General features: G+C 39.6%; 1 protein-coding gene across 3 annotated transcripts in view; it reads right to left on the reverse strand.

Annotated features, from left to right (window-relative positions):
* Positions 1–16,937, reverse strand: part of phf14 (PHD finger protein 14) — an 84,044-nt gene that overhangs the window by 38,906 nt on the left and 28,201 nt on the right. For 2 of the 3 annotated variants that reach the window (XM_037092653.1, XM_037092655.1), the window contains exons 12-14: positions 11,201–11,307; positions 10,820–10,951; positions 5,897–6,059 (exon numbers count right to left, since the gene is read on the reverse strand). In XM_037092653.1, the coding sequence (XP_036948548.1) occupies positions 5,897–6,059; positions 10,820–10,951; positions 11,201–11,307 (402 nt within the window). The remainder of the gene's footprint in view (positions 1–5,896; positions 6,060–10,819; positions 10,952–11,200; positions 11,308–16,937) is intronic. The other variant, XM_037092654.1, reaches the window with a different exon arrangement.

Here is a 16,937-nt window from a genome sequence, read left to right on the forward strand (position 1 = left end):
AATGACACCAAAAAAGGCAAGGTAAATAGTGTATATGGTGAAATATAATGGTAAAATCAAAAGTAGTTGAAACCGGCCAATTATATCCCTGACGCCCCACCTTCAAACACAGCCTCATTTGGCCATCCATCCATCGATCCATCCAAAAAGCTACTTCACCCATTCCTATTCCTATTCTATAGGAATACATACTTCCTACAGGCAATGCATTAGTATCATCTGATGCAGTACAGTTAGAAGTATATAACTGTTCAAAGAGACTTCTTAAATAGTTATCTAGAACTTGGTTAAGATTTCGCCTGATGAAGACTTGATTTTGAAAATAGACCTAATTCCTGTGCACCCTGCAACAGTGTGGCCAACAACTTTTCCTGGCTTGTCATTCACTCCAAATTGCTTTAGTCCCAGCTTAATTATTTGCTTATTGACCTTTATTGACTTTTATTGACCTTTCATGGTTCTTTTCACGTTTGTTCAAAGCTCCATCTGCGATCATTTTGCCTCTTACTACAGCTTTAATAGATTCCCACAAGAATCTGAAACAGCACCATCATTATTGACTGCCAAAAAATCATCCATAGCTGCTTTCATATAATCCTGAAGGGACCAGCCCTTAGCTATGGTTGAGAATGTGGATTGACAAAATGATGAAAACCAATTTGAACGGAGTCCGACAATAAAAGGATAGTGTCCCAGTCTTAGAGCTATTCCTAACTGCTCCTGCCGTTGCAAACACGTAGGTCATGTATATAACAAAAAAACAGGCTTGAAAACTACCCCTTTGTTACCATAATCAAAATGCACCATTACCGTCAGTAGAATTTTCTAGGTTTGAATATTGTTGGTAAAATTTGGGATAATGTACACAACTCAACAAATATATAACATAGGTCTCATCATTTTTAGACATTTTAATGTAAAAATCTTGTATATCTTTAAGAACCCCAGACCATCCCACCCCCGAGACCAAAGCAACATCTTTGGTGAAAGAAATAGAAGGGAAAAGCTGAATTAACTTTTGTACACAAGAAAGTTGACTGAACAACTCAGATACATTGAAGATGTAGTTAAGATTATGATGGTTCAAAGCTGATGAATTAAGTGTCCCATCTGTGTCTGAGCTAACAGCACTACCTGCTAGCCACCTCCAGAACTAGTCATGCTGTGGCAATAAATATGTCTGCTGTACATGCCAAGACACTGGTCACGTTCCTTCACATTCTGTCTATGGAAGTCAAAAAAGGCTGGATAGATGTTTAGCAACACTCCCATATACTAAACTGCTCTGAAGTGTGTTTTGTCTTTGCAGAAGACTGAACCAAGCATGAAAGAAAGAGAAAAACAAACATCTTCTTGTTTCTAGCAAGCGAGCGTCGGAGCTGCCGGGGAGGGTTTAAAAGGGGAAGAAAAATCGACAACATATTTAAACAGATTGTGAAAACAATTCCATCTGTCGCCTTTGGCTCGCTACCACTTGCCAGATGGAGCACTTATCATTAAGAATGCTAACTGCAAGAAGCTGCCAATTGGCTCATATAGACCTTCACTATCTCTCCTGTGACTGCTCTTGCCAAACAAAAGGCCTGACATTATTTAGTTATTTTTGCATTAAAGCAGTGTCTCGTTAAGTAATCTATAAGGCCAGGGGGAGCAGAGTGCAGTTCAGTAGCTGGTTCAGCTAAAAACACTCAGCCACACAGCATAGCTAATCTAGGGCTCTGCTCAGGTGAGGAAATTAAAACTGCAGGCAGTTTATAAGTCCCAGGCAAAATCAATCTTTTAATTAAGTACATCAGTGCATCTTTAACAAGCATGAATCATTTCACACAGGATTAGAGAAATTAACAGAGCATAGGAAGTGGTAGTAACCAGATATATTAACTTAATTCTCATAATTTCCAACTGATTAATGGCATATGTTCATATGAGACATTTTAGTATTAACACTGTGGTGATAGGGGGCTGCAATAAATCATAACCCGATATTTTTGTAGCACCACCTGCAGTTAGCCTCTCCAACAATGAATGTCCCCTTAAATATTAATACAAAGTGCATAACATCATCCATCTATCCATCTATCCATCTATCTATCCATCCATCCATCCATCCATCTATCCATCTATCCATCGATAATGTCCATGACTTTGCATGACTTTGCACAGCCCATCTCAAACACTCTTGTATCCAGACCGAGTATGCTATGGAGCATTAATTTTACAGCTGCCACATTACATACATGTTAAATCAAATGGAGTTCACAGGTTGACTTTAAAGGTTTTCCTCCAGTCGGCACCACCAACTACAAGCCATGAATAACAACCACAAGACGCTCAGCTTCATCAAGTGGCACTGGTCCATGTTAGCCCTTTTGGCCATAGAAATGTGTGCATGTGCACACATATGCTCCATCCCTACATAAGAACTACCCAAAACCCACATACTCTCTGCAGCCTCAGAGGCCAGCATGAGGTCGATTAGCCAGTCCTGATAAATTGAAACATGGCTTTAGAGAAGTGCCAGTGCCTGGGTGCCCTGGTAAAAGCATTAAAAATGCAAAGCAGGGTCCTTTTAGCGTCTGCCATTGCAGGCCTTGCATTTGAAGATAAATGCTGCACTGAAGTGCCTTGGCCTAGTGGCTGTGAGAAAAATCAGAAAGCTGCTTAATCCCTGAGAGCTCCAGCAGGGTCTTCGGCACATGTCTGGGCCCTGGTTTCCAACTTGAACAGAAAAACACATTAACCCAGACTGCCACTGTGCTCTAACACTCCAGTATTTCCCCTCTAAAACAGATGCAGCGCAGGGAGGGGACAAGCGGTTGAGACGCTGCTCCTTTCCTTTGTTCATTTCTCTATTTGTAACAGAGACTGCAGTCATGAGCAGCTTCGGTGGAATTGACTCTGCTGTGAGCATCCACAGTCACAAGAGGAAAGTTCCCTCCAGTCCCAGGTGAGTGCCACAGGATCACATATTGACAGTGGAGGAAAAAAAGGGAAGTGAAAGACAAGCCCAGCCTCCCCCGCCCTTCTTCACCACCGAGCTGTCAGATATCAATCTGGAGTGCTTCTTGAGGGAGCAGGGAAGCTGCTCTGTATCGCAGGATCAGAGCATGGTCGGTACAGATAAGTCAGATCCAGTGAGGGATGGAGAGGGGGTTCTGTCCCCTCTCACAGCTGACACTAAATGTTACACTGCCGTTCTTCTGTGGTCACAGAAAGAAGTCGAAGGGAAACAGCCAGAAGATTTGTGGCAACACTGACACAAAACTGACTTCACCAACTGTGTGAACATCAATCTCGGCTGTTAATAGTAATAATATACACGTCAGCTGTTTTTAGTGTTCTCATCATCGTGCTGTATCAAGTCATATCTGGGGTTTTGCCCACTACTGAAGACATTCTGGGGCAAAATCAAAGAAAAGAGGTATCATTCAAAGCCTCTTGTATTTGTATGGATGATCTTGCTTGGTAAACGTCTTGTAATTAGAAACGGAAATGAGGGTAACTTTACGTTGGGAGTTAAGTCAGAAGGAGGCAGAGAGCAGTGAGTGATTACACTTTTTTTTTTTTAAAAAAGCCTTGTATTTTGAAAGTTGACAACTCCGGGCACATATCTGATTTTATGAACTTGCTGGAAAACATGAACGAGATAAGACAAAGGCTCTGTGTAACTTCTGCCTCTTCTGCCTGAACCTTTTTCATCTGAAGCTAATTTTTGCAACTATAAAGAATACACAGAGCCTAGAACTGATGAGGCACTGTAGATTTCACTGTTCAACTCTACGAAAGGTTATGTGCAGCAGAGTCATTTTTGTGATGTTTTTCACATTTAGTTAGTGCCCTGTATTAGAGCTGCTATGTGAAAATAATATGATTACATTGTAATCACTGTAAATACATTACTTTGTAGTTTTTGTAATATTAATGTTGCAAAGTGGGTCACACAGATCCTGGTATCAGAAGACACAGAATTCATACTGTAGACTGTTTTAGCATGTTTTTTTTTTTTTTTAAGACTCTCTAAATAAATGGGTATTTTTAATATTAAAAGAGTAGCCATGTGCAGCAATGTTGAAAATTGAGAATGCCATGCATTGGGTTGCATCAAGATGCATCAAGCATTGCTTGAATTCAAATCATTGACAGCTGAATCGTGAAGCAAGTGAAGATTAAAACGTTTACTGGAAAGGATGTGGAAATAATTTCACCTAAGTGTACATTAAAGAAAATGTTTTAGTTAGCTTTGGACATAACCAGTTATCCATGCTAATGGCAAGTACAAAGGACATTTTTGAATTTGGCTCTGCCCAGGTCCTCAAGCCCTTGGCTTTTCATTTTTTTTATTCTGACTTGGAAAGTGCTTATAATACACAGCAGAGTGCTGAGATTAAAAAAGGCTCTGAACGTGGGTTTACACTGAGATCAGCTAGATAGCTAACTTAACACTACGTTAGCTGAGAGTTGGCTTGATAGCTATTGACAAGGGTAAAACGTGTAGAGTGATAAAAGGACAACAGTCACCGACGTCATTCAGTGTCTGGCTGATCTGCTCCAACGAACAAACATTTCTGCCTGTACTATGATAGTGTCTGTCCTTAACAGATGCTTCCCCCAGTTGGATGAACAGTTACATTTTCTGAATCACATTCTCTTGATCAATATTTTAACATAACTTGATAGTATCAGAAGGTATGCCTCACCCCTTCTCATCACAGGGCTTATCAGCATCAGCGTTTTTATTATCAAGGAAGGAAACTATCAGTAAATCCATACATTCTTTTCTGTCAATGTTCTCTTTTGGACGGAATATATAGTGACATTGGCAAGGCATAAGCCTGTGTATACAGTGTAGAAGTGCATAGTGCATACTGATAATAATAAATGAATGAATAAATAAATAAATAAATAAATAAATAAAGCCATTTGAGTTTAATTGAAATATAATTCAATATTAAAAATAACAAGGAATGAAAACTGAACAGGATTATAGATCAAGATTGTCAGCACTAGACCTGTCCTTTAACTTCTTAATAAGTCTGGACTGACATTTAAATGCACTTGCCTGAAATCACCTCTCTATCTTCTGGAGATTTCATCTTAATGAAAAGTGCGCAAATCAATAATTTTTTTTCATGAAACTACTCTGGGTTCGAAAACCCACATCACATTGTGCACCGAATGCAGACATCAATGCTTTAATTCTGTGGAGGCCTGATGCTTCATTACCTGATTGAGCTGGAGGCCGAGACTCTAGCCTGTTGAGTTGAACTTCTGCTTCCTCATACTTCTATAGGCATACATATATATTTCTTTTACCTGTAAAGTACTAGACTGCCCTGAAGATTCAATGCAAACAAAATTTTAAGTGTTGCTTTTTTACACTCATTTGTCAGAAGATTCATTTTAAGACTAGGAAGCCTTTTGTTTCAATCATTTCCGCAGGCTATTTCCCTCTTGCTCTTGTTTCTTGCTTCTTATCAAATGAAGTGATGATACAACAAACAATAACAATTATTTTCTCATTTGTATAGTCTGGATGCACCCTGCCTCTGTCCCATCAAGAGGAAGTCCACATCTGTTTATTGTTCCACTAACTTTGGTATTTTAACAAAAATGCTTTTGATTATATTTTTTTTAATTTTGTGCTCCTGGGAACACTAACATTATCACCTCGTGAAGCCTTAAAGAGAGCATGAGATTAATGAGAACAATTTAATTATTTGAGATCAATACAGATGAACCAATAAGCCAACACTGAAATGAGTTACACTCTAATTAGAGAGGAGAACGAGTTGAGCATACAAATTTGTCATTATAACCGCAACAAGAGAAGTTTTTGTTTTCGGAATGAAAATACATTTCTCATCACATTTTACATTTCCAGTGTGCTGATACACACCGTGCCTCTCACTTGATGTTTCTTGGGCTCTGGCGACATCTCCTGTGGGATAAATTTGATTGGTCCCTTGATCTGCCTTCTGGACCTCTTGGTGCCGTCCGGTAGCGTCTCCATGGCAATATCAGCCTCATCGCTGCTGGCCTGATCACACTCGGAGCATTGCCTGAGGAGACACAAGACAGCTCTTCTCAGTGAACTGTATTGATTTTATTATCGCAGGCCCAAATCCTTAATTTACCCTGAAAAAAGAAAAACAGGACCTGACAGCTGCTTATGATCAAAAGGTAGAAAACACGAGCAGTACTGCTTGTGACATAAAAGAGAAACAAGGAAGAAACCACCATAGCAGCTTGTTGGACTTCTTTCTGATGAAGAACTATTTTTGTAAATTCTAACATTGTTACATTTCAGCTTATATTTAAAGCATTTATACAGTTTATACATTTATACATTTTGATACAGTTTGCCCTTAAACAGAATATGGTAATCTGTAACTTTTATTGGTGATGATGCAGCAATTTAAAACATCTACACAAATACATCTTCCCATTTCTTAACTTTGGACAGACAGGTTAGCTGTTTCCAGTGGTTTCCAGCCTTTAAGTTAAGCTAGTCACAAATGTTTCCAGCCTTTATGTTAAGCTAGTCACCAATGTCCATTTGTCCAACCTGAGATATCCTTACAAATATTCTACTGAATACTGACTTTCCAGTAGATCTGATAAACACCTGAAAAACTAAGGACAGTCCTATTATCCTCAGGCGCACTTTTATTATGCTAACGAGCTACTGTCTGCATGCTAACAGGCTGAACTAAGATGATGAGCATGGTCGAATCTATACCCACTCAACATCATTATCATTATGAGTATGGTAGCATGCCAGTATTAGAAATGAGGACTACTGTGTAAAGTCTCACATCTATTGTAGCATGGCTGCAGAATCTTGTTGAGAGAAAATTAGTAGTTTGTATGTCATTGCAGTGGCTGTAGTTTATGAATGCATCATATCACAAAGTGTTCTGGTAAATATAATGGTATGTTGTGGAATTCTTTCACTGATAAGTATCAGGAACTAAACTCAACTTAATCTCAGTATGGTTGGCCATGACAGTGCATGGCTTAAAACACGTTAGTGGGAAATACTGCAGTTCATTTTCAGTTGGATTTTATTTGCACTTTATTTTGAGATTTGTTTGAATGAGAGTGAGAGAAGTTCCTGTAACCTGTGCAGTAGGGTAAAATGTAATGTTTACTGGCCTTGTTTAATCGTTTATTTTTTTATCATGAATATATAATTGAATTTTCCGTTCAAAAATGTTTGTGTGTGTTGTTAAGTCTAGTACTCCGAAAGAAAGTTGGAATCAGCAACAACAAAATCAGAATCAGCAGCTCAAACTTGCCATCAGCGCATTTCTAATTGAAATAATATCAAAAAAGTTTTACTTTAAAAATAGCAGCCGTAACCAAATAAATTGGACACTGGGCGTGTATCATTTCAAATTCATACCCTAAATCTATGCAGAAAACTGCAGTATATATACTGAGTGGAGACAACAGTGATGACACTGTGTTTTAGACTGGATGATTGAGAACACACACACTGTACATTAATGGATGACCAGTACCGAACTCACTATTTCAATTCCTGGAAATGTTTCAGCATTTGAAAAAGTCTGCACCTTATCAGCAGTTGAAGCCAACAACAACCCATTTAGATAATGCTGAAATTTACTGCAGCAAGTCAAAGTTAGATGTGGAATGGATACTGCTATACAATCAGTAATGTGGTTTTGATAAACAAGCAGCTTCTGCCTCCTCTGTTTGTTGTACAAAGGAACGGTACCCTGGAGTCTCTGTTGCTTTCTGTATACGCACAACTCTGTAATTAGTCATGACTCTCAACCCACACACTTGAATCATTCAACAGTTTCTAATTTTCACCCAATAAACCAAAAGAGCTTCATGCCAATAATGAATGCAAAATGAATTACTCCTTTCACAAACAGATTGTTTTACACCAACACAAAAAACATTCTGCACCTCTTCAGTTCTTTCAGCTACTATAGAAAGAGAAGCTTCTCTCCATTTCACACAACAAGAAAATATCTTAGAACTATCACATGTGGGAGAACAGATGCACTACATCTCCTCTCTAGATAAGGAACTGCAGTAGTTGAGGGAAGTGACTGTGACATTTCCACCATCTTAGCATCCTTCATCTGATAATCCAGCTGCCACCGACTGGCCTCAAATGTCAGGACTAATATGAATAAACAAACTGTGGATACCAACAGTGCTCATAGTACACAAAAAATGAATAGGAAAAGCAATTCCAGTTCATACGCTCAGGGTGGAGATGTTTTATGATGTTAACATCAACTATTATTGCCAAAGTTATTATTCTCTAGATATGGAATAATCGATATTAGGCCAGTATGGCCCAACAGTATCCTAACCCCTATCCATCCCCACTGTGGCCTAAACAGAACCATTTGATTGGTGGACCTTGTTGGCCATTTTAGCCTCTGTTTCTGGGATGTAACATCCCATTCATTTTTCTCATAGACAATATGTGTGAGTCACATTTGGAATACTTGGATTGGATTGTAACACAAAATATATGGGGCTGAGTTAGAAAATATCTGGCTAAAAAGTCAAAGATATAAGTCTAGGTGCAAAAAACACTTTGAAAAAGGCATTAACCACAACTCATCAGGAGACAAACATCCAATCACTGAGCTTATTCTTATTCTCTAATTCTGTGATAGGTGCTACTGACACCAGGTGGAAGCTAAGGATTATAGTGTTGAGAAAACTGAAAACACAATCTGGAATTTTTCAATAATTCAGCAAGTAGTGAACAGAGCAAGTGTTTTGAATTTGTGTGTCCAGCTTTCTCTTTCTTTGTTTGACTAGTTCAATATTAAACTCACCTGTCACATGGTACCTTATCACACACCACATTGTCAGACTCAGCCATGTGACACGCTGCAGCCACAGCCCCTTGTCCCCTGCTGTACAAGCACACAATCTCTTTCTCTCTCACGCACGCACATGCGCACGTGCATGCATGCGCACACACGCGCACTCTCTCTCTCTCACACACACAAGTACACACACTGCAGTTTGAGGCCCCATGAATAACATTGCCTCTCCTTTGTATCAAATGGGTGTCATTGTTTATAGCCGCAATGAGGTGGAACTATGGGATAGGATAAGTTCACACTACAAGTTTTAAGACCAGATCTTTTATGTCCCCAACGGTTTTTGGAGCTTGGTTAAAAAAAACAAAAAAAAACCAAACAAAAAAAAAACCAAACAGATCAGGGGCAGATCGGTGTGCACTCTTGCCACCAGCAGTCGATATGTGTGCGAACTGTTCAAAGACACAATTCAGGACAGCTCAGGGAGAATTTTCTCTACAGCACAACCATGGTAACAATCACCACAAATTGATTAAGCTCACAAAACTTTACACTCAGCAGAGGAACCAGACAAAGATTTCTGCGTTCGCAATCACTGTTCACTGTATTCATTGAACTGTTAGCTCCAACAATACATCACAGCAGTGATGAAATTATTATTCCTCCAAAACTCACACAAATTGCTCAGTGAAGTCAAGTCATCAATTCTAGCTCTGTGTCAGCATAACTGGAACATAAGTAAGGGATAATGTATAGAACGGCGGTCATTACCAGGAAAATAAGTCCCGACAGGATGAACTGATCCACTGATCTGATCCGTCCTTTGCGAAACAAAGATTTTAGAGCGCGGAGTGATACGAAATACGTGAATCAGAGGCAAAAAGGCCACTTTCCTTGACAACGGTCAGATATGCTGAGCAGCGGTCTGTTATACGAAAATAACTGACCGCCAAACGTTGGGAAGCCCCATTCAAGTGAATGGAGCATTCTACAGCATTAAGAAGAGCCATGTAATAAGACACAAGAACACCCAGCCCTACAAAGAAACTGGCAGCAACAGTTCAAGGAAAAACATTCCAAATTTTTAAATGTACACACACACACACACAGATGTGTGTACATACATACATACATACATAAGCATAAATGTAAATATACATACATATGCAGATACGCAAATACACATAGATGTACACACACATGTACACGTGTGTGTATATATAAACATAAATATAAATACACATATATGTATTTTATAGATCATATATATGTCTTATATAGATACAGCTACTAATCAACAACTTGTCAATTTATCAAGGAAATGAGATTAAACAACAACAAAAATAGCCAATAATAGCATCCCAAATTTGGGGTAATGACTGTATGTAGAAATGCAGTCCTCATATTTTATGATAGGAGCATGGACCTGTTTCAATATGGTATGGCCAATGGATGAACGTGTTATACCTTCAGAAATAGAGGCATCAGTTTTCTCTTACGTAAATCATTTTTTTCTGCACCTGCATATTTCCTGTACCGACGTTTCCATCATCTTGTTAAAGAAAGGTAACATACAGTGGCCCCAACTCTGTGTTGTTCCTAAAATATTCTCTGCACTTTATTTACTGTTATGTTGAGTCATGTGATGAAGCAAAGAGGCATGTACAGTGGAGGTTCAGCAGCCAGCGGACAGTTAGGACTGACAGAGCAGCACACTAATACGGAAGTGTGCCATCTGTGGAATCTTGAACTGTGTAACTTTGAATAATGCTTTCCAGCAGTCTGGGTTTGTGTCCATTTGCTTCAAGTTCAGTGATTCTGTGGCCTTACACTGTTTAAACTTCATTGTAACATCTCGGCTACAGACATTTATCTATTCTGCATAGTGTTTGGTGGAAAACGTCAAGGTCATGTGCCTTAAATAAAACGATCTTATGTGTCCTTACACCGTATTCCCATCTCCTCCCCACCCCCCCTCACATTTCCATGTCTCTCACCAATAGCTGTTCTTGGTCTTCTTGGGCATGCGTGTTAATGGTGGCTCCAGGCAGCCCAGGTGATAGTAAAGCTTGCAAGTGTCACACAACACCAGCAGATGTTGGTCCTGGTTTTTCTTACAGATGCCACAGCTGCAGGAAAATGTGACATTATGTGTGAGAAAAGGCTGGTAATTGTTATTTGTAGTCATGATTTGTCAATGTAAAAACACTGGAACACAACTGCGTGACAGATGAATTCACACACTCAACCCCAAAAAATGATGGACACATGCAAGTAAGGCACACTCTTTCTGCCTCCAGCGTTTGATGATATTTAAAACAAATGCACCCTAGTTTCAATATCACCCCATTCTTCTCCCGTAGGCACTGTGTGTTTACCTGTAGAGGATTGCTGGCAGGCTGGATGACTTCCCTGGGGATCCTCCCTCCTTCTTGCTGGGTTTCCTCTCTTTTGGGGCTTTCAGAACAGCTGGGGTGTTTAGTTTCTGCCAAAACAAGGTCCACAAATGTTTTTGTTTTCCAGCTATGAGCAGTAGCATTGCTTTGACACCCGCGTAGGTCAACAATGAAATTGGTGAATCTTTAAGAATGAAGTCAGAAGGAAGTTGATAACAAGGAACTAAAAAGATACTACAGTTTAATATTGTAGCGTTTAAAAAGTAGTACTAGTAGTACGAGTACCAAGGTAATATATGAGATTTTGCATTTGTTATTATTATAATTTTTTGCTTGCATATATCAGAGTTTATGAAAAATATCCCCAAAACAAAATCCCACGCCCTCCCTACAGGAATTCCTCCAGAGCCTGACTACACTGACACGGACTGCCCCACAGCTCTCGCCGCGCATCTTGGAGACATGAGTTCACTAGTTCACTATATGCAACAAGCTCTGTCAGCTTTTAGAGTCAAATAAATACATAAATGAAAGACTGTGTTAAATATTGCAATCATAAATATCAATCAAATCAATCAAAAGCACAACAGCCATCACATACATGCCTCTGTCCAGAAAGGTGACCCAGGGCAATGACTGCACCTTACTGCAGAGGTGTGCGTTTTGTGCTTACATTACCTGCTAAAGCAGTGTGTTGCTTCCCCAGTGGCTCTTTTATTGGGCTTGGGGGCTAAGTGCTTTGTGCGACTTTGTTCATAGCCAACTACTAAATAACTGACTCAGAAGCTGTATACTGTGAGCAAAGTGCATCATTGACATCACTAACCATATCCAACTACCTAATGTCTCACTTGCATCTTACATGTGCTGTCAGGCTAGCATGTAACTATTTGTACATTATGGCTGAAGTTTCTCTGAAGTTTCTAATAGCTTTAACCATAGATGTGCACAGCCTTGTGGAGGGCTCCAGTCATATGTAATGAGTGCAAGGGTAGTTTACGGGCATTCACTCAGTGCAGGCAGGCTGGTACTTTGGTAGACAGACAGGTAACCTGTGCAATCTTTTCATATGATTTTAAATTTGTATTTGTCAGAGCATTTTGCTTCATTGATTGCTGTCAGGATGATAAGAAAATAATTCCATAACAACTCTAAAATAACCCTGGCGTTAAACTTGGTGCCAAAGATACAACAACATGTGATTCTGCTGTCTTTTAATGCATAATAATATTTGCTTCACAATGTCAAACTCACTTTGGTGGATAGTTTAGGAAAAACATTTTAGTTTGTAAAGTATAGACCAATGTTAGTCAAGCAAGTGGATTGTTCATACAATCAGGTTTATGAAGAGAACATGTTGTTGTTAAGAGTAATCTGTAAATCATCTATGTGCATCCCAGTTAAATATTTTGTCTCTGGGCAAATTCATCCAGGTCAATGGTCCCCAGGGCACCTCAGAGAGAAGAGTGCAATTGTAGGCTGGAGTTGTTAGACTTAATAACCTGTGACACTTTATTGAACATCTGCTTTGTGTTTTAGAGTTTAGACTGTCCAAATAAAGTGTCAGCCAAAGCAGAGCTGTAAAAGTTCCCTCACAGTGGAGCTGTGAGGAGAGACGAAGTAAAGCTATTGAACGTGGCAGGTGAAAAGAAGCAGCAGACTGCAGAAGCCAGTTTATTTGCCCCAGCATCTCAGGTGCATTGCTGCCACACAGGTTAATTAGAAAACTTATCTCGTAGGGACCAAGTCTGTCACTTAACAGACAAGGTTTTCCCTGAGGAAGTTCTAATCTGGGCATGCTTGCTCTGCCGGCAGCACCAAGGGAGCGTCCCTGCAGGGAGGCCTGATAGATGGAGGGATGGGGTGACCAGAGCACACGGGGCTGCTGGGGCTATCTCCTCAACCTGGACTGCAGTCCCACCACAAGGAAGCATCTTTACTGCTGATATGGAGCAGTATCAACATTGTTAACATGCTTTATCAGACAGATGAAGAAGTTTAAAAGTAGAGATTATAAATAGCGGAGGAGTGGAAACAGGTACGCAGACAAGCTTTAAGCTGTTCTGTCCTCTGGGAAAACTCATCAAAACATTACAGTGCAACAGCAAACCGGGCACTTACTGTTGCTGAGAGCATTTTCACCAATGCAGTAAAATAATGAATATAAAGCCTCGTCTGCAAGTGCAAGTTATGTGCTTCAGCTCTAAAACTAATCCACCCATCTCTGGGCCCTAAAGCCTCTTCTATCTGAAGCTCTCTGATCTAATATCAGATTGTGTATTGCTTAAATCTCTCCATTACCTCCTGAGGATACATGTGGCCAGCAGCAAGAATGGAAGCCACTCTTAAAATCTGTACATAACCAAGTGGAGCTGTTGTGCTGAAGTTCATTTTTCATCCTTCTTCTCATGCTACTTTGGAACTTAATTTTGAACTCATACAGTCTTTGCTCTTGACCATGTCTGATTTTTATTTATTTTATTTTTTTTTTTTGCTTTTACATTTAAGGCATTTAGCTGATGCTTTTGTCCAAAGCGATTTACAATAAGTACATTTGTCGCAAGAAAGAAACCACAACATATCACCACTGATATGGAGTGAGTCTTTTGCAGAAGATGGCAAGTGATTCTGCTGCTCTCTGCTTGGGAGTTCAATCCAGCACTGAGGTGCCAGAACAGAGTGTTGTGCAGAACAGACTGTGGCGTTGCTGTTTTATTATTAAAGATCGCCTCCCAACATGTATCATGATATACATACAAATTGTTTTTTCCTCACTAAGGTATAATTTCCACATTTAAAGACTTTTGAAGGGCATCTACTCCTCCTCTTTCGAGCCAGTCCAATTTATGAATATGAAGAGCTTGACTACTGAATACAAGATGTCTCCTATACTTCACTGTCAAGTACATTCTCAGTGTATGCGCACTGGAGGCTTAAATTTTCCACATCACCCTTGTGAACTATTTGTGCTGTCAAAAAAATTATGCTTGCAGGCATCTGTCTTATTATCAGATTTTCAATAAACACAAAGAAAATTCTACAATTCCATCATTCAACACAGTGGAACATTCAGCTGCAGGAACGAGAAGAAAAACATTGTTTTACCTGTAACTTTAAGTACACGTCAGACCTTTCAAGTTTTCAACAAACATCATCCTCTTCTTCGCAAACAGATCTGACAACTCAACCTCAAAGGGCTAAGGCTTACAACTACATAGGCAACACACTGTTGTTGGGTCATAAACAATAATTGGTACCCGCCACCCTATTTGAGTTTGGAGTTTTATTATTCGTTGTTACTATATGATCTTTTGATTTGAATTTTAAACTCAGTTATTGATGTCACTCAGCTTCAACTTCATTCATACATTGGTACCTATTCCTTTCAGTTTCCTTCAATTGTAAATTTTGTAAGATGCTGGACCTCAAAATATCAGGTTGCAGGTCTAGATGGAACTTCCTGTTGATCAACACTAAACTGGACTGCACTGTAGCACTTCTCACTGTTTTGCCACCTCATAGCTGTTACAGCCTGATGCCATTTTATTGAGGCTGGTGGGATACGTCTTCTGAGTGCTTTCTTGCGAAGTTGCCAGGAGTGCTAAACTTCAAGGAGCATCAGGAACAAAAGCACTGACTGTGTACTGGAAGAGAGATGAGAGTCTCAGTTGGGGACATCAATAATTTCTGCAAATGCACAGGCAGGATGACAAATAGGAGATGAAAATGTGGCAGATAGATGACACAAAAGCATGCAGTGCTGTGACTGATGTTGCTACTTAAGCAGCTCGTGTTCATAATTAGGTGATTTATGGTGGTCATTGCAGACTCACTGCCAGTTTTCTTTCTAATCCCTGTCCATTCTGCTGCCTCGCCACCACATTAATATCATTTGACCATTTATCTACACGGCTCATTCTCACAAGGGCCATACTTGTAATAAGTCTTTTTTATAGATTTAGCTGCTACTTTTATACATAACACTAGGGCTTTCAATGTAACGCAATAATTTCAATTAATTATAGAAAAAGTAATGTGATAATTCTGCTTAGTTTTAAAAAACCCTGCAGAGTGATGGCACTCTATGATGCCGCTCTATCAGCAGCTTTGTAAACATGATGGAGGAAGAAGACTAAAACACTGCTCTGGCCAGAGTTTCTAACTATTAACGTTCTTTCTCAAACAAAGAATGCAATGTGGTTAATTGCTGAAACGGCACCGTACCCACGGCGTAGCCTGATACACAGACCTCCCCAAAAATGTAATTACACGTCACAGGCCGCAGGGGATGTGATTGGACTGCTTGGAATCATCTCATTTTATGGCTTCTCCTCCGGTTCTTAGTGGTGGTGCTAATAACTTGGATTGCCTCCCCAACAAACACTGAACTCTTCGGCTGTTGCAATCTTTCCTGACAGGCTGGCTGCTACTCTTCTTGGACTATACTCGTCTCATAGACATATACATGTAGACACCGCATTAACTTGCTGGACCATACATCGTCGTCACAGTTTTCACATCTACTTGGATTTGATGCGCTAATGAACTGTGGCAACAGGCCAACACAGTCAATAAAGCATCTATGTAATAAGTCCATGCTTGGCTAAATCCTCTATTAACCACCTTGGATTTCGATGGTCAAGATCGTGACATCATTTTGATCAGTATCCAACTTACAATCAAGATCGTGACACCTCTACTAACTATCGCCACTGAATTTCTCCTAAAGAGGATCAATAATGGTATATCTTATCTCACCTTAGCCTCAAGGAGTAAAATGGCTTGGCAACGCTGTGAGCTCCTCCTGGATATCTCTCATTGGCTATTATGAAAGCACATACGTAATAAGAATCCTGGTTGTCCAGATTTTAAATCCCAAATATCAAAATGTTTGATACTAATTGGAGCTGCTCAGATTGGTCTTAGAGCAGTTTAGAAGGTTCAAGACAGGATCTATACACTCCTTACATTAACAGATAATCTATGCCAGCCTTCAGGTATGGCCAAGCTCATGGACCAGATACTTGCTAATTAATTGAGTAATAACCATATAAAAGCTTGATGTGATTGCTTCTCTGCAGTTGGCACAACTATTATTTTTTTCGCACATTTTCACCTTGGGGTAACCTTGGGTGACATCTGAGATCTTACACATTTAAGACTTGTTGAACATCTCATTGGTCCAAAGGTTTGAAACATCGAATTGTTCAAAAGATGAAATAGGCTTGAATCCACTGAACCAGAAACAATAATATTGTTTCCAGGACTATGTAAACAGTTAAATTGGAATCGCTAATCAAAATGATTTCATACAAGATATATTGTCCATTTCACCTCAGCTACTTACCTTGTGTGTTAATTCAAGTTTTAGCTTGCTGCAAGAATAAGACTACTGATCTCAGTCTATTTCTGTATACTGCAGTTCACATACTTTAATAACCCATCAACCACAGTGGCACATTTTGGCAATTGGTTGCCATAGGAACTAGAAGTGGGAGACAGCTTTGACTTCCCAATGGTCAGGTCTGACTTCATGGCATATGACAGGTCAATCAGTTAGTGCAAAATGAAAAGATTTTTGTAAACAGTAGGGTTATTACAGACTGCAGTATCACCCCCTGTTGGCCATATGAGCAGCTACTCACAATCCGGATAACTCTCCTTCACAAATTACTGCTTCGCTAAAAAGGGAAATCAATCAACAAGAGTCTTACACAGA

The sequence above is a fragment of the Acanthopagrus latus genome, chromosome 3, assembly GCF_904848185.1.
Source record: "Acanthopagrus latus isolate v.2019 chromosome 3, fAcaLat1.1, whole genome shotgun sequence".
Taxonomy (NCBI): Eukaryota; Metazoa; Chordata; class Actinopteri; order Spariformes; family Sparidae; genus Acanthopagrus; species Acanthopagrus latus.